Source organism: Orcinus orca, chromosome 19 (assembly GCF_937001465.1).
Source record: "Orcinus orca chromosome 19, mOrcOrc1.1, whole genome shotgun sequence".
Classification (NCBI taxonomy): Eukaryota; Metazoa; Chordata; class Mammalia; order Artiodactyla; family Delphinidae; genus Orcinus; species Orcinus orca.
Window position 1 is genome coordinate 43722459 of NC_064577.1, and position 22503 is coordinate 43744961.

Sequence of the window (22503 nt, forward strand, 5' to 3'; positions counted from 1 at the left end):
GATACAAAACCATCAATGTATACGGTGTGATCATGCAACATTAGGGAAGAAAATGCTAATGAGTGGAAGACAGTCCCTGGGATATGGGATTATGGGCTATATTTTTTAACAATTTTTTTAGGACTTTAAAAAATTGAGGTGTAGTTGATTTACAATATGATATAAGTTTCAGGTGTACAACATAATGAGTCAATTTTTAAAGATTATACTCCATTTATAGTTATTATAAAATATTCGTTCTAAAGCAACTATACTACAATAAAAAAATAAAATAAAGGCAATTTGGCAGGAATAAAGATAGATAAATGGATAAATGGACTGAATAGAAAGTCCAGAAATAAATCAACACTTCCATAGGCAATTGATTTTCATTTCAAGTCTTTTCCACACATATTGCTAAAATAATTGGCTGTCTATACGTAAAAAATCAACTCCTATTTTATGTAATACTCAAATGTTAATATAAGATGGATAATATACTTAAATATACACACTAAAACTATAAAGCTTCTAGAAGAAAATGAAAAAAAATATTCACTGTATTCCCTGTGCTTCACAATATATCCTCGTAGCTTATTTACTTTATACATAGTAGTTTGTACCTCTTAGTTCCCTACCCCTATCTTGCCCTTCTCCAAGTCCCTCTCCCCACTGGTAGCCATTAGTTGTTTCCCTCTATCTGTGAGTCTATTTGTTTTGTTATATTCTTTCATTTGTTTTGTTTTTTAGATTCTACATATTAATGATAATATACAGTGTGTGTCTTTCTCTATCTGACTTATTGCACTAAGCATAATACCCTCCAGGTCCATCCATGTTGTTGCAAATGGCAGAATTTCATTCTTTTTTATGGCTGAAGAGTATCCGATTGTGTATATAAATACACCACATCTTCTTTATCCATTCGTCTGTTGATAGACGTTTAGGTTGCTTCCAGGTCTTGGTTATTGTAAATTGTGCTGCTATGAACATTGGGGAGCATGTACCCTTTAGAATTAGTGTTTTTGTTTTCTTTGGATAGATACTCAGGAGTGGAATTGCTGGATCATATGGTAGTTCTATTTTTAGCTTTTTGAGTAACCTGCATACTGTTTTCCACAGTGGCTGCACCAATTTACATTCTTACCAACCCTATAGGGTTCCCTTTTCTCCACATCCTCGCCAACATTTATTTGTGGTCTTTTTGGTGACAGCCATTCTGACAGGTGTGAGGTGATCTCTCATTGTGGTTTTGATTTGCATTTTCCCTGATGATCAGTGTTGCTGAGCATCTGTCATGTTTCTGTTGGCCATCTGTGTGTCTTCTTCGGAAAAATGTCTATTCAGGTCTTCTGCCCATTTTTAAATCCACTTGTTTGTTTTTGAATTGAGTTGTATGAGCCGTTTACCTATTTTGGATATTAACCCCGTATCAGTCATATCATTTACAAATATTTTCTCCCATTCAGTAGGCCCTCTTTTCGTTTTGTGGATGGTTTCCTTTGCTGTGCAAAAGCTTTTACATTAGGTCACAGTTGTTTATTTCTGCTTTTTGTTTCCTTTGCTTTAGGAGACAGATCTTTATTCTTTTCGTATTTTCTAACTGCCCAACAATGAACATGCATTATTTTTAACAGGGGTGGAGAGGGGGTAAAAACAAACAAACAAACAAAACACCAAAAAACAAAACAAACACACAAAAAAGACGAAAAAAATCCACGCGCTATATTGTTGTCGTTTTAAAGAAATAAAAGGAAAACCCGACAATGTAGAAAGGGAACTTGGTCTCTACCTCCTCTCCATGACAGGGGCTCTAGATAATTCTGTCTTCAGACATCTCTGCCTCCACGCCTCCTGTCCTCACCCCTTGCAGCTCTTCCAGCCCACGTGCCCCTTCTCTGTCCTCCCCTCGGTCAGGACTTCCTTTTCCAGGTGGTCATCCCCGGGACACACCTCATACTCGTTGAGGTGGGGAGGATGAGTGGTGAGGCTGTTGGGGGAGGCCGTCCGGGACTGGGCTCCCGGGCCTGCCCTGTCTGCAGGGGGAGCGCCGCAGGCGGGGACGGGGTCCCCGGTCCCACAGCGCCAGGTGCGCGTGTTGGGCGAGGGGACCGGCGTTCGTGCGCGCGGAGGGAGGGCACGGAGACTCCGGCCACCCCCGCGGACCCCGCACTTCCCCGGCGCCCCGAGCCCCGCAGCCCCGGGGGAAACGCAGAGGCGACCGAGGACGCGGCGCGCCGCTCCCTCCCGCCCGGCCCGGGCCCCGCGCTCGGGCGTCTCCGGTCCTCTGGCTCCGCCCCGCGGTCACCGGGCCAGCTGCACCCGAGCGGCCGGGTTGGGAGGCGCGGCTCTGTCCCCGGGTCTCCTGCGAAGCTGGGTGTCCACACGCGCCCTGGCCACCTGCCACCCCGGCCACCCCGTGTCGGTGCCACAGGTGAAGGCGAAAGTGCCTGGGGCAGGTGCCCACTTCTGTCCCTTAACCTTCATCTTTATCAGCCTGGGACTTGCTGCCCTTCCAGGACTTTCTGGCCCCTTTTAGCTTGGAGTGTCTGACTCAGGTGGGACAGGAGTTTCTCAGAGTCCGAGGCTCCTTAACTGGGGAGGAAGGATCAGTCAGCTAACAGACACAGGGATGCCGTGTTCCGTCTCAGGCACTGATGGTGAGGGGCCCACAGAGGTGAGGGGTGGTGGCCATTTCCCTTGACCAGTGCCTGAACCACCCACCTTTTGGGGAAGGTGCTTTGTATCTTCCTTTTCTTGGAAAAAGTATTGGGAAACTTAGGGCACTGACTGGTGTCTGCATGCCCACCCTTGAACTCTGCAACTTTCTCTCTCAGGGAGGACTAGAGCTGTACTGGGAGGCCCCATGTGTTGGGGCAGCAGAGCCGGTGGTGACTCTGGTCCAGGTCATCTGAAGCCACCCGTGTCCGGTGCCCCACTGCTGTGTCTCACAATCTCCTTTGACAAAGGAGAGAAACTGGGCCATTATCATTATACCCACCCTACAGAGGGAAAAACGGAGGAATGGAATAAATGGCAGAGCCAGACCCAGAACTCAGACCTCCTGGTTCTTAGTCCAGTGCTCTCCCCTGCCCACCTTGCCTCGCAGGTGGTGGAAGGGGAGTGTGCCAGCCTCTGATGGACTAGCTTGGAGGAGAGAAGCTGCCCTAGGCCTGGAGTATCTTGCTAGGTGATACAGAAGGGAGCTAATGGGACCAGCCCTCCCTATCTCCCACTCTCTAGCTCTCTCCAGGGGTCCTAGGCGAGATGGCTTCCCACAGCAGCCAAGACTTCTCTGCTAAACTGGCACTGACCTAGCTCCCTTCGCATCCCCAATCTCATCCTTCCCAGGAGAGTACACGGATGCCCCTCACACCCTCCCACACATGCATACACCCTTGAAAAACACAACACAGGCATACACCCTTGCATACACACATGCATACACCCTTGAAAAACACAACACAGGCCCAGAACAGGAGTACAAATGCAGGCCTGTGTATCATGTGTTAAATACTTAAAGATTATAAACCAAGCTAACCTATATGTTCTATTATCCAAACTTGACAAAATATAACTTCATTATGACCTGAAAGGTCAGGTTCGAATTTAGAATTTCCAGACTCCTCCAAGCTCCTCGCCAGTGTAGGGAGACCTGGCACTAGGCCAACAGCAGATCCTCATTTCTGTCATGGGTGGGACTGCTCACACTGGTGGGCATTTAACCCTTGACAGGGTGTGCCTGGAAAAGATACCTGCTCTGTGGCCTAGAAGCCAGTTGGTCAGGAATTCCATCCACCCCACAGACCTGCAGCCCTGTGGGAGGGTCGCTGTCAGAGGAAAGCCAGAACCAGACCTTTCAAAGCTGAGGGCCCTGACAGGGGCACCTCTTGTCTGGACTTAAGGATGGCCCTCTTCCTACTCTGCATTCTACCTGCCTTTCTCTTTGGAAGTTCAAAGTTAGGGTAGAAGACTAAGTCAGAGTTTCCTGACCCAGTGTGTGATGGGTCTGGGGGCTACAGACGCAGGAGAGGTGTTAGTAGAAGCTTAGTGGAAACAGCGGAAAGTTCTCTCATAGGGGCTCTGTGTGGTGGAGGGGTCTTTAAACAGCCCCTGGGGGCACTGTTACCTGGCAGTGAGGAGGCACCAGCAGAGTGCCTCCCCCAGACCACCTGGGTCGTTTCTGGGAGTGGTTGGGACACCTGGGTCTCCCAGAAAAGGGGGTTTCCTGGCCCAGTGAGTGTTCTCTGAAGAGTACAGGTGAACAGTGGTTGGATACCCTGCTGATAAATGGTGTCTGTGCTCATTTCTCGCTGCTGAGCTGGGAGCCAGCCACTGAAGATTCTCGGGGGCCTGATACCCTGAGTGAACAGTGGATGCAGCCAGCCACTCACCAGGTGGGCTCAGGATGTGCCTGAATGGGTCCTTTCAGGAGACCCAGGTGCCCTCTTGAGGCTACTTGACGAATCTCACTACCTCCATCCTGCATACAGGGACTCAAGCCAACTCTCCTCCCCATGCTCTCTCCTTCTGGCTCCTGTCCAGACCCTTCCAATTTCTTCTTCCACCTACGGTCTCCCCATAGTCCAGCCCACCCATCATTCTGAGAGGCCTCTCATGTTAGGAACCAGCAAGGCCCAGCATCCCCAGTGCCCTGGCATCCTGGGGCACAGTAAAAACACTTTGGACTTACACATAGGAAAGCACCCCTCCAAATACTTTGGGGCCTGGAAGCATCTTCCAGCAACCTGAGGGTTTTGTACTGTGTGATGACATATGCTAATGAGACATGGGTAGTCTCATTAACCCCAAGTCCTAGGGCCAAGCTCACCCTGCCCCACTGCCCCATGCTGAGCTGACTCTGGTGTGTTGGGGATCTCAAGAGCTCTCAGTGACTCCTCTCTGCATGGGGGCAGTTGAGAGGATGAGGCAAGAATCAGAGTGCATCAGTCCCTGAACTCTTCAGGCCAAGTGGCCAGGTTAAGAGTCTGTACCAGGGGCTTCCCTGGTGGCGCAGTGGTTAAGAATCCGCCTGCCAATGCAGGGGACATGGGTTCAAGCCCTGGCCCGGGAAGATTGCCGCGGAGCAAGTAAGCCCCGTGTGCCACAACTACTGAGCCTGCGCTCTAGAGCCCACGAGCCACAACTACTGAGCCCACGTGCCTAGAGCCCATGCTCCACAACAAGAGAAGCCACCGCAGTGAGAAGCCCGGGCCCGGCAACGAAGAGTAGCCCCCACTCGCCGCAACTAGAGAAAGCCCGCGCACAGCAACAAAGACACAACGCAGCCAAAAATAAATAAATAAATAAATAAAAGTATAATCTGATCCTGCCTGCAATCTATTCTGAGTCCATATTCGGGAAAATTCTAAAAAAGAAAGTCTGTACCAGGAATAGGTGAGCTAGACTTAGCCCAGAGCAGCCTGTGAGGGTCCCTCTGAAGTCTCTGCTGCCCTCCCTGACCACCCAAGGGGCACAGAGACAGGTCCCAGGGGGAGAGCACTAAGCCCCACCTCCTTTTCTGCCCATGCGGGAACCAGAGGGTCTCTGAAGGGGGAAGTCACTTGTGCAGTGGGCCCTTTCCAGGAAGAGGGCATCGTTAAGCTAATGGCCAGCCACAAGGGGCCCCCTGAGCTTTCCCTAAAGAGGATCCCAGGCAATGTGACCAGGGATCTTTAAGGTGCCTGTGAAGAAGGGGAACAGTAGGGCCTTTGTGGGACAGGCCGAAACCAGCGGACCGAAACCAGCGGACTCGAAGTCAGGCATCAACACCTTTGCATCCTGAGCGGGCACTGGTCAGACCCTGAGGGTATCCCCACCACTGCCCCATGCTGCTTTCCTTCTCCCTGTAGCAGAGCCAGCGGGAAAAGCCCACTCACAGCCACCTGGGCCGCATGCCGTTGGGGAGCAGGGAGGTGGGTGCCTCCAGCTTCAGGGGATCAGATCCGGACCCTGTCCTCCAGGAGAGGAAGTGAGGTGTCCCCTGAGAGCTGCAAGTCAGCACATAACGACTCCGCCCAAACCCCTGCACTAGATGACCAAACTCTAGCACAGCTTCCAGCAGCCTGTGTCCCTAGGATGAGCCCAGTCCCCTCAGATGCCTGCCTGAGAAAGCTCCACACTGCCAGCAGAATTCACTGCTTGTTCTAGCCAATACCTGCCACCGGGCCCTGACTTCCTTTTCTTAGAGCATTGACTAAGAAGGGCTTGTAATTGTGACTCCTTCCTCCGTCCTTCCTCCTTCTACAACAAGAGTGTTTTTCTCAAGGACCTGAAAACCACTACTTGAAATGCAGTCATCAGGAAGGACAGAGGTCCTGTCTCCCAGTCCCTCTCAGAGGACAGGATCCTACGATGATCGCTGCTCGCGGGCACCCTGGCCTCATCGCACTGACACTGCCGACCCTTTGTAATTTTCTCTTCTCTGAGCTGCTTGAGGCCCTGCTGTCCTTCCCCACTCCTTCATTTTCCCCTTAACCGCCCAGTCTCCTCTGCATAGATCAGAACGGAGCTCAGCTCTTTCCCCTCCTGTCAGTAGTCACCGAATAAAATCTGTTTTCACCACTTCAGCTAATGTCCGACTATGTTTACCTTTGACACTGTCTCCTGGCCTGGTTCAGCACTCCCTCCTCTCTGCGATTCACTACAAACACACAAGCACGCACCCCAAACCACCCTTTATTCAGAAGATCCAGGGAATTTGGGAGGGTGCAGGTTATAAGTGTTCTGGTCTTTTTTTCTGGCCTTTTCTGCCCCTTGCTACCCAGGTATCCCCATCAGCAATTCAGTAGCTAATTTTTTTTTTTTTGGCCATGCCACGTGGCTTGCAGGATCTTATCTACCCCACCAGGGATCAAACCTGGGCCCCATCAGTGAAAGCACCGAGTCCTAACCACTGGACCGCCAGGGAATTCCCTCAGTAACTAAGTTTTAGGGTTTTTTTTATTTTTCTTTATGAATTTTTGAATTTTATTTTTTTTACAGCAGGTTCTTATTAGTCATCCATTTTATACATATTAGTGTATATATGTCAATCCCAATCTCTCAATTCATCACCCTGCCCCCCGCCGCATTCCCCCCTTGGTGTCCATACGTTTGCTCTCTACATCTGTGTCTATATTTCTGCCCTGCAAACCAGTTCATCTCTACCATTTACTGGGTTCCACATTTATGCGTTAATATACGATATTTGTTCTTCTCTTTCTGACTTACTTCACTCTGTATGACAGTCTCTAGATCCATCCACGTCTCTACAAATGACCCAATTTCATTCCTTTTTATGGCTGAGAGTAACTAAGTTTTAAAAGACGATTCTAATCTGTCTCTAGGTGGAGCGATTTGGGGTTGGAGGGTCCACGGCAGGTGAGGTCAGGACTGTCAGCTCTCACCTGCCCCCCTCACCCTCTGCCACCACCGTCGGGTCCAGGTTTTCCCCTGCTGTTCAAGCTCTGACCTTTGCTCATCTGGGAAAGCAGGTGCCCGGCTTTACAAACCGGTGTGTCCCACCTTGCCTCTTTCCCAAGCCGAGTCAAGATGTGGACCGTTGAGCCCATATCCTGCCCTCGGCCCAGGCCCGCCACATCCTCCCAACAAAGCCAGGGGTCTGTGCCTGGGCTGGGCTGCCCTGAGGCCCCACGGTGAGCAATCCTGCTGTGAGCCCTCAGACTAGACTGAGAGGGGCTTGAGAAGGAAGCCCAGCATTTCTTTCTCAGACCAGACTTGAGCTACACCCCCAACTGTCTTCCTGGTGCCCAGGAGGTGGCCACCACCCTCTGTACCCACAGCTGCTTTTGCCCCTTCACACTCTGTCCACAGAACACAGCCTGCAGTCAGAAATCCAGGCTCCCCTCAGCCTGGCCTTAGCGCCCTGTCAGCAACGATCCACCAAACCCTGGCTGGATGGGGAGGGCTTCTGAGAGACGACAGTCCTCCAGCAGGGAATGCCCCAGCAAGAGCAAAACCAACCTGACCACCTTCACCGCTGAGGGGAGAGGATACTGGTCTCGACGGCGATAGCCACAGACGGCTTGGCTCCTGTGGGCAGAGGAGTTGCTAGTCTCCTGTCTCCGCTACAAAAATAACTTTGGAATTTGGTCTATTTGAAACTCTAGTTCTTAAAATATGTGGAAGTTGAACACAGGCTGGTCAGTCAGGCTGTGTGTGGCTCTGGGTAGAAAGGGTGGGGGAGGAAGACAGTGTACCTTGTTTTAAAAAAGACCCTGAATGTGTGCAGGCTTTGGCTTTTTTCTGGAATGGGTTGAGGTCATTTCTGGTGCATGGTGTCAGGACAAGTGTGTTCCTTTTAGCACCTTCTGTAAATAAACTGTGGAAATGTGGACCCCACCCACCCACCCCAGGGGCAGGGGTGGGGGTGGGCTGGAGGAGAGGGAAGAAGAAAAGGACTAGGATTGGGAGGGCTGTTGTAGCTCACGGGTCCCCTCTGTTCTTGCTGCCCCCTGAGAAAGCATGACCAGCTCTTGGGACATCCCTGCTTCTCCCTGTAGCAGAGCCAGTGGGAAAACCCCACTCACAGCCACCTGGGCTGCATGCCGTTGGGGAGCAGGGAAGTGGGTGCCTCCAGCTTCAGGGGATCAGATCCAGACCCTGTCCTCCAGGAGAGGAAGTGAGGTGTCCCCTGAGAGCTGCAAGTCAGCACATAACGACTCCGCCCAAACCCCTGCACTAGACGACCAAACTCTAGCACAGCTTCCAGCAGCCTGTGTCCCTAGGATGAGCCCAGTCCCCTCAGATGCCTGCCTGAGGGAGCTCCACACTGCCAGCAGAATTCACTGCTTGTTCTAGCCAACACCTGACCCCGGGCCCTGGCTTCCTTTTCTTAGAGCAGGGCCTGTGTGTGCAGTGCGGTGGGCTGAGGGGCTAGGAGACAACTAATGAAATCAGGAGCCTGGACATACATTCTCCTCTAAGACACAAAAGAAGCCAAATGAAGGACCACAGAGTCCCTGAACAGAAAGGCAAGGCACTTGACCAAGATCAGAACAGCTTTGGAATAACAGAGCTGGGACCTGAACTCAGCCGAGGCGGTGCGGGAGGGGGAGAAATGCAGCTCGCCCTGTTCTCCCATCCCTTAGTCCCTCCCCCCTCCCCCCTTCCCTTGAAAAGTCACTGAGGGGGTGAGAGGGTGAGCACAGACCTGACCGAGGATGCTGGGGGTGGGGGCAGCTTCTGTGCCAGAGGGGGACAGGGATCACACAGTTTTCTGCCTAAGGAGTTTGGGTTTTCCCCTGAGGCGCTCAGAAGCAATGGATGTATCTGAAGCAGGTACGAGGTGCCATATTTCTCTTTTAAAATATCACCCTGGGGGCTTCCCTGGGGGCGCAGTGGTTGAGAGTCCGCCTGCCGATGCGGGGGACGCGGGTTCGTGCCCCGGTCCGGGAAGATCCCACATGCCGCTGAGCGGCTGGGCCCGTGAGCCATGGCCGCTGAGCCTGCGTGTCCGGAGCCTGTGCTCCGCAACAGGAGAGGCCACAACAGTGAGAGGCCCGCGTACCAAAAATAAATAAATAAATAAATAAAAATAAAATATCACCCTGAAAGCCAGCATTAGAATGGAAGTGACTGGAGGCTCCAAGGATACTGCAATAGTCCAGGCGAAAGTTGATAAGAGCCCAGCCTAAGCTAGGTGCAATCACGAGAAGGGGTCAGAGAGACACTGAGGCAGAATTGACGGGAGGTGAGGATTCAGGGAGAGAGATGACATTGGGTCTTTAGCCCAGGTGAGTGGGGAGCTATGGGCCTTCACTGGGCTTGAGCGCATGTGTTTTTCAATGAATGGTCACAGGCCAAAGTTTGGGACAGTCTTTACTGGAGTTTGGAATGTCATAGCAATTCACCTTAATCAGAGGCAGACTGGTAAAATGAGCAGCAATGGTGGCGGACCCCCCGCAGGGGACATCCGGCCTACACGAGGAATCCTGCTCGCCCGCAAGCAGTACACAGGCACACGCACACACTTCTACACAAACCAACACTCTCACGAGTGCTCGCTCACTCCGGGTGGGTCAAGGCCAGGCGCCCTTCCTGCCCTGTCTGCTCTGGGGGATCCACTGAGCTGAGACTGAAGGAAACCACTTGAGGACCAGGGACGAAGGAGCTGCAGGCGTTTTGCAGTTTGGGAGAAGGGGATCCAGGAGGACAGGAGAAATTGCCAGGGCCAAGCAAAGGGAGCCCCTCTGGGCCAGGGCAGGGGGAGAAGATGCTGGAGATGGGGCATGGGAGGGACGGGGGTGGGAGAAAAGGCCATCCCCTCTCCTTCACTCACTCCAACCTCACAGCTGGGGCCCGAGTCCTGGGCATGGGAATCCTGGGGAACGTCGAGGGGTCCCCTGTGTCCTAGGAAGGCACTGAAATGGGGAACAGATCCTGGAGGGCCTGGAGTCTCCCCCAAGTACCCCAGGGGGTAAGGAAGGGGTTGACAGAGCAAGGAGGGTCTTACATGCTGGTTGTCTGGGGCAACAAGACTGGGGAAGCACGAATACTGCTTCCCACCCCAAACAAGGGGTGGGTGATGGGCTGAGATGCAGCCCCTCTGGCCAGCAGAGGGGAGAGGGCCAGAGCCAGGGCTTCCCCTTTGGTCTCCAGGGCAGTGAGTGGGAGAGCCTGGCCTCGCCCATGTGTCCGTGGCGGGGTGGGGGCAGGAGGGGGGACCGGGGCCTCCTGCCCCTGGGGCCTGGGCTACCAGAGCACGGCCCCGTCCAGGTTCCCGTAGCCCGGCTCGGCCCGCAGCCGCCAGTATGTGTTGTTAGTCACCCACCATTCCTTCCCGCTGCTGTCTGTCTGCCGCCTGGGGGGAAGGGGGCCATGGAAGAAGAGGGGTGAACACCCAGCACTGAGGCCGGGGTCCCGAGACGCTGCCTTACGCTGCCGGCCCCACTCAGAGCAGGAAGGGGCTAGTGGGGAGGAGGAGGGGGCCTGGGCTGCAGAGAGACCTGGAGGGGGGCAGAGGCACCTGAAGAAGCGAGCCTGGTGGACAATGTTGTTCTCCTCCATGACTTTGCGCCTGTCTCGCTGAAGCTGCTCGATCCTTCTCTTCTGGGCCTCGGCGGCCTGTATGTTCCCCTCCTCCAGGTACCTGAGCATCCAGACGGCGGTCAGCGGAACTGCCCACTCTCAGAGGCCCCCAAATCCAAGGTCGCTCTGCCTGCCCAGTTCTGCCCCCAGACGGGTCCCATCTCCCCGAGGCAACTCAAGGAAGGACCTAGTCCCAGGTCTGCGTGGAAACCCACGTGGGGAGGGAGGAGCCCGGAGCTTCCGGAGCGGCGCCCGCCTGGCACTGACCTCTGGTCTGGCCGGAGCCGCGTGTCTGTGGAAGGCAGGGACCGCTTCAGCTCTGCCGTCAGCTCATTCAGCTCCAAAGCAAACTGAGTGAAGCCGAAGTTGCGCTCATAGTTTGGGGGCATTGAGTCTAGGGGGAAGGCAGGGGGCTGGGGCAGGTGGGCTGTGCACAGCTGCCCTCACCTCTGCCCAGCCCGCCCCAAGCGCCCCACTTACTGGGTTTCCAGATGCACTGACCGCCCGGCGGGGGTCCCCGGTACAGGCCCTCGGGCCACTTCCCGAAGAGTCGGTGGAGGACGCGGCCGCTTCGGCTAAACACGGCACCCTGCACCTCATGGACGTTGGAGCTCCAGTACTTGGCCTGGGGTGGGGGTGGGACAGAGGGCTTAGGGAGGTGTCCCCTCCTCTTCCCCGGGGCGAGCTGCTGGGACGGATGGGTGGGGCAGGGAGGCCACCCACCTTGCAGAAGGTGATCTTGCAGTGGCAGGAGCTGTCCTGCGTGTTCCGGATGAGCACCTCCCCGTAGTGCTCAATCCAGCGCTGGCCACTCAGGATGTTGTGAATGCAGGACGTCACCTTGTTCCACTCAAAGTGGTCCCCAAACCTGAGAGAGACAGAGCATGGCGGGGGGGCAGCTGGCCGGCCCTGGGGAACAAGTGCCACCCTGAGCCGGGGAATGCCTGTCTCATCAGAGCAGGTCATGCGGGTCTGGGAAAGGAACCCTGGGGTCCTGGTTCCAGCTCATGGTCCTTCCATGAAGGACGACATATTTATAAGGCAAAGCAGCCTTCACAGAAAGTATTCAACTAACACATCTCCAGCTATTGAGAAAGCTCCAGAGGGCCTAAGTCACTGGGGTAAAAACATAGGCGGGTCTATGTCCTTGGGATATGTGTCTGTTCACATATATCAGCTGTTTACTCCCCACTTCTGTCGAATATTACTTATTACTCTTGTTTTATAGACGAGCAGACTCAAGGCTCTGAGGCGTCAAGTCTTTCTGCCGCTTGTCTAATTAAGCAGCAGAACCAAGACTCCCGCCCAGGACTTCTGACCCTGAAGTCCAGGGTCTTCCCCACCCCTGCACTGGCCTCTGGTTGCAGTTCCCCACCTGTAACATGGCTAGATGAGGGTGCTTCAAATGTGGTTTGTGAGCAGTCCTGAAATCACTTTAGAATCACTTTAGGCTTGTGTGCATGTGTGTGTGTGTGTGTGTGTGTGTGTGTGTGTGTGAATGGGTTACTGTGCACTGACTTGACGTCTCAAATGCATTCCTTACTGTGAGTCATGGTCAAAAAGTGCAAAAGCCACTTGATCAGATGACCCTGATGAGCCCTTCCAGCTCTAAGACTGTTCACCTTTCTTTACTGACAACTGCTGTTAACCCAGGTATAAATGTACAGACACTGCCCCACCCTGAGCAGCTTCAGACCAGGCCTCTCTCTCCTGTCCCTCCCACCTCCCCATCCCAGCCGGGGGAGGATGGCCTGTAGGCTGGGCCTGTGCCTACACTCACCTGGGCAGGCTCACATTGACCATCCCCACAGGCACAATCTCCAGGGATTTGCCCCAGAACTTGTTCTTCCACTTCATGTCTGGAGTTGGGTGGGGGAAGGAGAACGACTGCAGAGATAAGACCAGAGAGTGTTCCAGCCCCTCCCCCATCTGCGCTTCACCCCCAGCCCCACCCTTTACCTTGCCAGAATATGAAGTTCTCAGACTCCGCATGGCACGCCGAGATGGGGGGGTGGTGGGAGACCTTGATGAGCAAGGAAGTCTTCTAGAGGCTGCTCTGAGGACCCTGGGGTCTGCTCCTGACCCCAGGCCCCCAACATCCCTCACCCCCATCCCCAGTTCCCCTGGGAACCAGAAGACCAGTTAGTTCCAGCTCTCTTGTCTAGGTGTCCTTGGCCACCACCCAAATTCCATCTCCCTCTCCTTTCCCACGAAGCCCCTATGTTCTCCCTTCTCCCTCCCTCCCCTCTAGGGCCCTCCTTGCCGACCCTGTGCATGGTGCCCTCCAGAGATCCTGCCCAAGTCCTCTAGCAGTGACAGGTGGGGCCTCCACCCATGGCCTGCCTGAAAGCCAGCCCTCCCATGAGGACCCTCTTCCCTAATCATCTTCTCCCCCAAAGCCGATTATCACCCTGCAATCTCCACAACACACCCTTGGAAAAACTCGGCCTTGCCCTCATGAGAACAGCTCCCCATCTGGAACCTTGAACTCAGGGATCCCACAGCCTGCCCTCCTTGCCTCTCCCCATTCCCTGGCGCCCACCACTGCCTGAGTGTTCCCTACAAATTGCAATTCTAAGCATGTCACTCTACTGCTTAAAACTCTCCCGTGACTACCCGTGGCCTTCAGGATTTAAAAACCAAGCAACCAACAGAGCTGAATAACCTCCTATGAGCTTCCAGAATCCCAGCTCTAGAACATGGTACAGTAACTCCTTGTTTGAAGTCCCTCTCCCCAAGGAGCGGGGAGCTCCTCCCTTGACGGCCCGACTGTCGGGTGTTCTCGCCCACGCCCTGGCCCCTTGAAGCCCGGGTGTTCCCCGGCCTTGGCCACATGGCTGCCCCAACCAGCCCACTTCTTCCAGGGCCTCACCTGCTCACTGATGAAGCGGAAACCTCGGTCAGGCCGCTCGCACTCGTAGGTCTCCCCCAGGACAGGGTTGAAGGGCTTGCAGCCCGCCCGGTAGTATGTGGAAGAGTAGGCTGACACTGCGAAGGCTGCGATGTACACCTGCAGGGGGCGGGGCGCCGGGGGATCAGAGGAGATGCCGCCCCACCACCACCCTACCATGAGCCAGGACGGGGGCCCGGGGTGGGCCCGGCAGACCGGATCCTGGGAGGTGGCGGCAGCCTGGGCGGGGGCTGGGCGGACCCACCATGCGCTCGCAGGGGTCGGTGGTTTGGCTGGCCTGGTCCAGAAGGCTGCTGTACTCCAGCTCCTCGCAGAGCCGCTGCAGGGTGCTGAGTGGCTCGTTGAGCTGCACGGGCATCGACACCTTGGACAGGTCCTTGCCGATGTTGTTCCACAGGATGTTCCACAGGCTCACATCGGCCCCGGGCCCACTGGCCGCAGGTAGGCATCGGCGGCGGGGTGGTCCCACGGCTCCTCCTGGAACACAATCCGGGGGCCAACCCGCCTGTCACTCTGCCTCGGGCACCTCGCATCCAGGCCCACGGCCTCCCGAGCTCCTGAGGTGCTCCCAGGTCTGCTCGCTCCCAGGCCCCAGACTCGACTCACTATGGGGCAGGCGGCTGGGGGCTAATTCTTTTTTTTGGGGGGTGGTGGGGAGTGGTTCATTCTTGATGAGCTCCTGGGGATTTAGGTGAGCAGCAGAGTTAAGAACCAGAGGACAGTTCCCACTGTTGGAAACAGAAACCCTGCACCCCAGAAGCCCTTCCTGACTCTCACCCTTGGCTTCTGCTCCGTTTCATGAGCACAGAAACCAATGTCAAAATTATTCAGCCCAGGGCTTCCCTGGTGGCGCAGTGGTTGAGAGTCTGCCTGCCGATACAGGGGATGCGGGTTCGTGCCCCGGTCCGGGAAGATCCCACATGCCGCGGAGCGGCTGGGCCCGTGGGCCATGGCCGCTGAGCCTGCGCGTCCGGAGCCTGTGCTCCGCAAAGGGAGAGGCCACAACAGTGAGAGGCCCGCGTACCGCAAAAAAAATAAAAAATAAAATAAAACAAATAAAATTATTCAGCCCATTTTATAGATGAGGAAACAGGCTCCAAGAAGGAAGATGACACGTACAAAGCCACACTGCTAAAAAGCGGGCCCTTCTGCCTATCAGGCCCACGCGAGCCTTCGCAGAAGCCCAGATTGGAGACTAGCCCCAGGCTGAGCCTGCCCCGCCCCCAGGGCCACCCCTGGAGCACAGTCACAGCTTAGCCTTACTCACCCCCAGGGTCACCCCTGGAGTCAGCACCCGAAGCCATTAGCCCACCAGTACTACAAGGGACTACTTCCCAAGGGGCCTGGGCCTGGACGAACCCCGTTGCTGTGCCCACCTCCTGCCCTCCCTCCTGCCCGTCTGGCTGGCACCTTTCTGACAGCGCTCAGCTCCCCTGAGGTCGAGCACCTCCTCGGACAGGCTGGTGGTGACTTCACTGGTGCACGACTCCTCCTCCTCTGAGCCCTGGGCCAGGGACAGATGACAGGCTGGGCAGACTAGGCCTCCCCCAGGCAGCTGGACAGTGCCCAGGGTCTGGCAAGAATCTGCCCAGCTAGCCCTTTGGTGGGAAGGGGAAGAGAATATATTTGGGAGGGTCTGAGCCCTAAGACACTGCCCTGGGAGGCCTGGAATCATGGCGTGCCCTGCCACCTTGGGAGGGAGAGGGCCTGGCCTTACAACTAGCAGGGAGACAGCTCAGGGGCTTGGCGGGACACTGAGGGAAGGGAAGCTGGGGATTACTGGGATTCAGGGTCAGGAGGGTGAGCGTCAAGGGAGTGCTAAGGCTGAAACGAGGTCACAGAAAGATGACGGGGTGCAGCTGAGACAGCAGTTTCAGTAGAACCCATGGGGATGGAGCACATCAAACTGGAAGAAGGGTCCCCAGCAGAGATTTCTAAGCAGGGCCGCACAAACCCAGCAGATCTGGACGTGTTCCCAGAGAAGTGGCCGAGGTGGTTAGAAAGGACTTGGGAATCTAGATTCCAGTCTCCCGGGACCGCACCCCTCTATTCCTAGGGTCCCTCCTCTCTCACTACCAGCTTCCCCGCTCCCTCACCTCATTCTCAGAAGAGCTGGCAGAGAGGAGAACCTCACAGGCATCAAAGAACTCTGTGTGGGAATCAGCGAGGGAAAGGACGCTGCTCTGGGACAGCTGAGGGGTCAGCTCCCGCCCCTTCATGTACAGAGCTTCTTGCTGTGGGAGCGGGACAGGTGTCAGGCCCAAGGCCCAGCCGGGAGAGTCAGGCAGGGCTCCCCTGGCCTGACAGCTCCCTTGTGAGGGAAGTGTGACTGGGGACTTTTACTATCTGAGTCTGAGACCTGCTGAGCAGGAGAAGATGCGGAGGGGAGCGAGTGTAGTGGGGTACGAAGGCCTGGTAGAAAGATCCCGGCCTGGAAGTGAGGAGACACGGGTTGCATGATAACTGCCTGGGCCTGGCTCCAAGCCCTTTGCGTGTATCAACTCCATCAATCCCAACACTCACCCTACCAGGGAGGTGCAATTATTACCCCCACTTTGCAGATTAGGACACTGAGGCTCTGGGTCATGAAGCCAGCATACAGTGGAGCCAGATTCAAACCCATGTAGTACGGGAGCCTGGGCCCATCAATTAGATCCTCTGAGTCTCAGTTTCCTCATCTGTGAACGTGAGGGTAAGAATCACTGCCTCACGGGACTCTGACTTAAAAGCAAAAGCACTCTGCACGCTGTTAAGAAATGACCCAGATGTGGCTGCTGCCCATGTTCCGTGAAAGGGGCTGGAGTTTCAGGTCTGAACGCCAACCATGCCTTCACTTCTGCTGAGAAAGAAGGCCCAGAGGAATGGTCCCCACAGCCCACCCCGGCTCCCACCTCCTCGGGGTTGAGGGAGCTGAAGGAGTCTGCAGTGGTGTCGGAGGACACGGACAGCGAGTGGAGGCGCCTCGGGCCAGCTGCGGCCTCAGAGACCTGCAGGGAGAGGGTGAGGGCACAGGTGCCGGGACGGGGCGGGTGAAGCCCTCCCCAGCCTGCCGGGCACAGCCTGCCTCCTCCAACCTCCCTTCCCGGCCCAGGTCCGGGACCACCCCCAGGCCTGCAGTCCTCGGGGCTCGGGCCCACTCCTCCCACTGGCCACCCTGCCCCCAGCCTCACCCCCAGCCTGGACGGATCCGAACCCTGGTGCAGGTCCCTCAGTCGGTCCCGTTCAGTGGTGAGGGCGGCCAGGACACTGCTGAGCGAGCTGTGCACTGTGGGGGCAGGCCGGCCATCAGACTCCCTTCCTCTCCCTCTCCCTCTCCCCGCCTGCCCCCAGCCACCCCCAGGGCACGCACTCACCCTTCTGAGCCAGGGCCCAGAAACTGCGCTGCACGTGGGCATAGTCTGGGGGTGGCAGCCCGCGGGGGCCCGAGGGGTCCCGGGACTCCAGGTAGCGAGATAGGTTGGGAACAGAGCCGTGGAGACGACCCACCTGTAGGCGAAGGGGAGGGGTTGAAGGGTGCAGCCTCCTTCAGAGCCTCCCACCCAGCATCTCGGGGTCCACACCCCACCTCACCCGCCCGATGGTGTCGTCCTTGGCAAAGCTCTGTGTGCACCATATGCGGCTGGTCCGCTTCCCCTTCTTGGGTCTCTCGGTCGTCACCGAGGCCTGGCAAGTCGAGGTGAGGGAGTTTCAGTCTCAGGGTGGGGAAGACCACCAAAGCCGGGAGAGAGGTAGACGGTCATGAAGGAGGACGCAGAGACACCAGCATCCCGGAGGCAGAAGACCGACAGCCTGGCAGCCGCCTGGGCACAGGAGGAAGGGGTCGCTCCAAAGGGGCAGAAAGACAACCCTGAGGCGGTCTGGACACGGTGGGGAGGGGCAACGGGGAGATGGTGGCTCTCCAGGAAACCGCAGCATATAAGGGGGACTGGGGACCTGTCCGGGGAAGTGATGGAGATGAAGACAGCAAGAGCGGAGATAGCCCTGGGCGGGCCCCTGCCTCCTCCCCTGGACCTTACCTGGTGTGTGGGGATAACAGGGGCTGAGGGGATCCGGGGCAGGGACTCCAGGCTCTGGAGGAGTCTGTGGAGTTCCTGGAGCTTCCCCTGACACTCAGAGAGCTCTGCGGGAAGGATGAATGAGGAAGTCCCTTTCCCAACACTGGCCAGGCCCCCCAGAGTCTGTCCGTTAGCTTCCCTTCCTCCTCCAAAGACTTCACCGGCAGCCACGGAAATGCCGACACTGGCTGCCCTCCCCCACTCACGAGCCCAAAGCAGTTCCCAGCTCCCACCCTTTGGTCTGGCCTCACGGAAGCGCCCGCACCCCAATCTGCACTCTGTTCCCAGACCACACCTTACCTCGGCCACCTCCACACAGGCCAGGGGGCTCCCACTCTCGCTCTCCCCCCTTGGTTTGCATTTCCCTCTCCCAGGCCAGCATCGCAGCCTGCAGGAATCCGGTTCTAGTGCACACCCCTTCCCTGGCACTACTCCTCAGGACCCCTCCCTGCGATGGCATTCTGGATCTTCTTTTTCATGAGTCCTGGCCCTGTGTCCGGGTCTGTCTATATGCCTAGAGCACGAGCCCCATCATTCTCTGTAAGCCTGAGGCTCCCCAGGGCAGGGCCCTAGGAGACCTGATCAGCCTAGAGACGGAGGCTGTCTCCCCCATCAGACTGGGTCTCCCAGAGGCAGGGATGGAGGTAACATTTTCTCCTCCTTGTGACTGCTGATGCCACCTAGATGCAATAGCATGGGCCCTTCCCACGGAGGCGCAGTGCCAGGGGCCCCTCACCATGAGAACAGCGGTCTAACCCATCACTGTCCCTCAGCCAGGAAGACACCTTCTCCCGAGGTCCAACCCCTGGCAGAGCCGAGGCACTACCCGCTGCCGGAAGCTGGGCACCAGGAACCTGTGGGGTGAGTCAAGGGTCAGCAAGGTGCCTGCCTCCCTGAGTCTCATCCTGAATCCCCACATCACCTGTCGCTGCCCCAGGGCCCATCTTACCTTCCGGTGAGTGGTGCTGGGCAGCAGGCTTCGGGGCACATCCAGGTGCTGGGCCAGGCGGTGGGCACGCAGCTGAGCCACCCAGCTCTGGAACAGGTCCTGTGATTTGATCTGCAGAGGTGATGGAGAAGGGGAGGGATGCATGAAAGGAAGGATTGCTTTCTAGAGGCAAGAAGTTGGGGCTCTGGTCCGCAGGCAGGCAGGGTCTCTCCCTATAGCACACAGCTTGTGCAAAGGTCCCTTGCGGGGAGGCAGAAACAGCTTCTGCAGGTCTGCAAGCCTTCAGCTCTGTTCCTGTTCACACAACAGCCAACAGGGCCAGTTTGCCATTGGCTATTGTATATGGTAGGAACTCCCTTCTGGTCAAACTCAGACAGACCCTCGGCCCCTGTCCCTCTCCCCTGCGTGCCCCAGTGCCTCTGACAGGCTGGGGACCAAGCCACCACCTGGCTCCCAGGGATGTCACCTTGAGGTGGTAGATGTTGTCTTCAGTGTCAAGGTCAATGCGCTGGGCCTTTTTGTTGATGGACATGACCGACAGTCGGACATCAATGGAGCCATGGAGCTTCCCCTTGGTGATCTGGGGTAGAGAGATCGGAGGGGGAAAGGGGGACTTGTTTTAGGCCACCAGGGCCACCATCACTGAGGTCACGCTAGGCTCAAGGGCCAGGCAGCAGGTTCACCCTCATGCCCAAGTCACAGTATCAGCAGGACTTGTCAGTCGTCCTCCTGCGCACAGGACACCCCGCTATGTCAAGTCACAATCTGAGCTCTAGGCAGTCACAGAGTGAGGAAAACTTTTCCCACCCTCAGGAATCTGCGAGGCTGAGAAAGGAGCACCTTCTTGGAGAGAGCCTGGGTGTCCAGGCCTTTAGTTCCTTGTTCCTGCAAGAGCAGAGGACAAGGACGACGATGATAAAGCTCCCATGTCTTGGGTACTTATTTTATGCCCGGCACTGTCCTGAGAGCCCTCACCAAGACAAAGACTCTATAAATGGGTGGCTGCACTCTCTCCACCGCAGAAGTGAGGAGCTGAGGCCCAGGGAAGTAACCTGCCCAAGACCCCACACCCAATAATTGGTGTCCCTGGGATTCAGACCCTGCTCTGGGGGATTCCAGAAGCCCCCTGCCCGCGCAGGGCACTCTGGGGCCAAAGTCCTCCCTCATCCCCCAGCCGAGGCCCTGACTCACATCTTGCCGAGTCGTTGCGTAGTGAAGGATCCCATCCTCGAGCACAAAGTATCTCTGTGACGTTGCCCAGAAGGGACAGGGCCCGGGGGGCAGAGAGGAAAGGATGTGGGGAGAGAGCAACCATACAGAGTTTCTTCTGACACACAAACAGACTGTACCCCCCGGCAACCCCACACATCCCCGTCCGGCGTCCCCATCCGGCCCCTCCCCTTGCCCTGCCTCCTTACCTTGTGCCAGCCCTTCAGAGGCCACTTCCTCTTCTTGAGCAGGTGGCCTTCCTGCCTCTCGGGCATGATACCCTCTGCCCCCAGCCGGCCCCGAGGCTCCTCCACTACCTCCCACAGCTCGGAGGCCTGCAGTCCAGGACAGAGTTGGGGAGCGGCCGGTGAAGCGACCAGCTCTGCCTTTTTCCCCTGTGGGCCAAGCTCGGCGCGCCCACTGCCTACTCCCCACCCTCAGACCTGCTGGGCACTGCTGGGCTTGGCGGACTGTGTGCTCTCAGCCAGGGAGGGAGGGTCCCGCTCTTGGAAGTCCATGGGGAAGGGAGTGGCCACTCCCTGCTGAGGACGTAGAGGAGAGTGGAAGGGGAAAGATGTCACCTTGTCCTGAGGGGGCCCTTGAAGCAGAGAGAGACCCCGTTAGCACAGACTCGGCTATCACCTTCCCCACCTCCAGCCCCTCTTGCACCCTCTGGGATGAGAGCCCCCGAGCACATCTTCCGCTCACCTGCCACACCTCTCCCAAGCCTGTCCCCACCCCACTCTGAGCAGGTCTCAGCGCCCGCTGCCCAGAGAGGTGGAGCGCGCAGCAGGCAGGCCGGTGCCAAAAGAAAACCTCGAAAAGTCAGCCCTGCCCCACCTTAGGCACTCACACGTTCCCCAGCTCCAGGAAACACCCCATGCTTTCTCTGGAGGATTCCCTGGGGGTAATCAGAGGTGAGGCAGGGGAGTGAAGGAAGAGGCCCCAAAATAGGACAGAGGAATCCAGAGACTAGACATGCGAGATCTCAACCCAGCTCCTCTTCCGCCAGGATCCCTGAGCCCAGCACCACGGCACGGAGACTCCTCTGCCATCATCCCTTTACAGAGCCCCCCAACCTCTTGACCCCAGCTCCCCACCAATTGGCCTCCATATCCTCTAGTTCCTGGGCTCCCATTTTTCTGCCTGAGGAAACTGAGGCCTGAGACAGCCCGCATTTTCCCCTGTGCCTCCCATCAATCGCCCCCCTAGGATGCCCACTTCGGACCCTCTGTCCCCCCGTCCCCCAAGCCTCCTTTCTTTCATCCCCATCCCTGGGGCTCCTAAGAAGTACCATCCACCTGGAGAGAGCGGGGGACGAGCCACTGGAGACACATGCCAAGGACCGCACAGGCCCCGCAGCAGTGCCCACAGGCGCCCTTGGCACCAGCCCTGGCCATCCTGGCTCCACGGGGAGATCCATAATGCATGAGGCTGTGTGTGTGTGAGATGGGGGAGGGGACTGGAGGGGCAAGGTTGGCCTGAAGCTGGGGAAGCAGCCCAGATCTTCCGGTGGAGCTGAGGCCAGGAGGGGACAGGGACGTGGTGGGGTGTGGGTGGCCAGGAGGTCAGGGCAGAGGGGCCCATGCTACCAGAGGCTGACCTGGGGGGAAAACTCCTACATTCAGCCATTGAAAGTTAACAAACTCTCCAGTGTTTTGGGTGTCTCTGTGCCCTTTTCCTGGCTCCGTGGGATCCTGGCCCCTCACTGCTTGCGGGTGGAGGGGAGGCTCTGTTAGTAGAGGGTGCAGGTCGAGGTGAGCCAGGTGGGTGCCCCCTTTCCACCTCCATTCCCGCCCTCATCTCTGGAAGAGCAGACCCACCAGCTTCAGGTGAATGTCCCCTTCTTGGGGAATGTCAGCTGATGCCAGCGCGGCCCCCTTACCCCAGGGTCCATGGACACCAGTGCTCCTTGGCCCACGCACCGCTCCGCCTCTGTCACCGTCTCCGAGCCGCCAGCTCCCTGCTTACGGAGCTGAGCAGTGGCGGCAGCTGCAGCAGGAACCAGGAAGGAAGGAGACGTCGGAGCCTCCCCTCTAGCCGGATCTCCTCACCTCCCCCTCCCCCGGCCCCTCCTCCAGCCAAACTCTGGGCAGCCGCTCAGCTCTGCCCCCCTGCTCCCCGGAGGACTCAGGGCTGAGCCGACTCCCCAGCACCCAGAAAGCTTGGGAGCGAGAGCAGAGTCCCCAGTGGGCACAGTTCCAGATAGATCACAGAGGACTAGGGAGCTGCTGGCCCCAAGCTAGTGCTGGTAAAGAATTTGCTCACACTAGTATGGCCTTGACCCCAATTAGTACCCAAGGCCATTTCCTTATTAACCCCTGCCTCTCAGTTTTACATCTGAAAATAGACTGTGGAATTTGGAGCCA

The 22503-nt window shown here is 56.7% G+C and overlaps 1 protein-coding gene across 13 annotated transcripts; it reads right to left on the bottom strand.

Annotated features, from left to right (window-relative positions):
• Positions 1–9783: 9783 nt before the first annotated feature.
• Positions 9784–22182, bottom strand: OSBPL7 (oxysterol binding protein like 7). Of its 13 annotated transcripts, none has more exons than XM_049701601.1 (22): positions 20578–22178; positions 20344–20469; positions 20117–20170; positions 19392–19505; positions 18926–19036; positions 18713–18830; positions 17938–18041; positions 17492–17584; positions 17275–17407; positions 17092–17186; positions 16813–16908; positions 16018–16155; positions 15328–15425; positions 14166–14409; positions 13883–14020; positions 12970–13033; positions 12791–12869; positions 11734–11878; positions 11491–11635; positions 11278–11404; positions 10949–11071; positions 9784–10783 (listed from the first exon to the last, which is right to left on the bottom strand). In XM_049701601.1, exons 1-22 carry the CDS (start codon positions 20650–20652, stop codon positions 10675–10677), a joined length of 2529 nt encoding a protein of 842 aa, XP_049557558.1. In that variant the 5' UTR covers positions 20653–22178; the 3' UTR covers positions 9784–10674. The 13 variants fall into 13 exon arrangements, 10 of the variants coding, with proteins under 10 accessions (XP_049557558.1, XP_033266685.1, XP_049557557.1 ...); XM_033410794.2 differs by having other exon boundaries at positions 9784–11071; positions 14166–14398; positions 15332–15425; ... (2 more) ...; positions 20988–21035; positions 22020–22174; XM_049701600.1 differs by having other exon boundaries at positions 9784–11071; positions 14166–14398; positions 15332–15425; ... (1 more) ...; positions 20578–20732; positions 21958–22179.
• Positions 22183–22503: the final 321 nt, after the last annotated feature.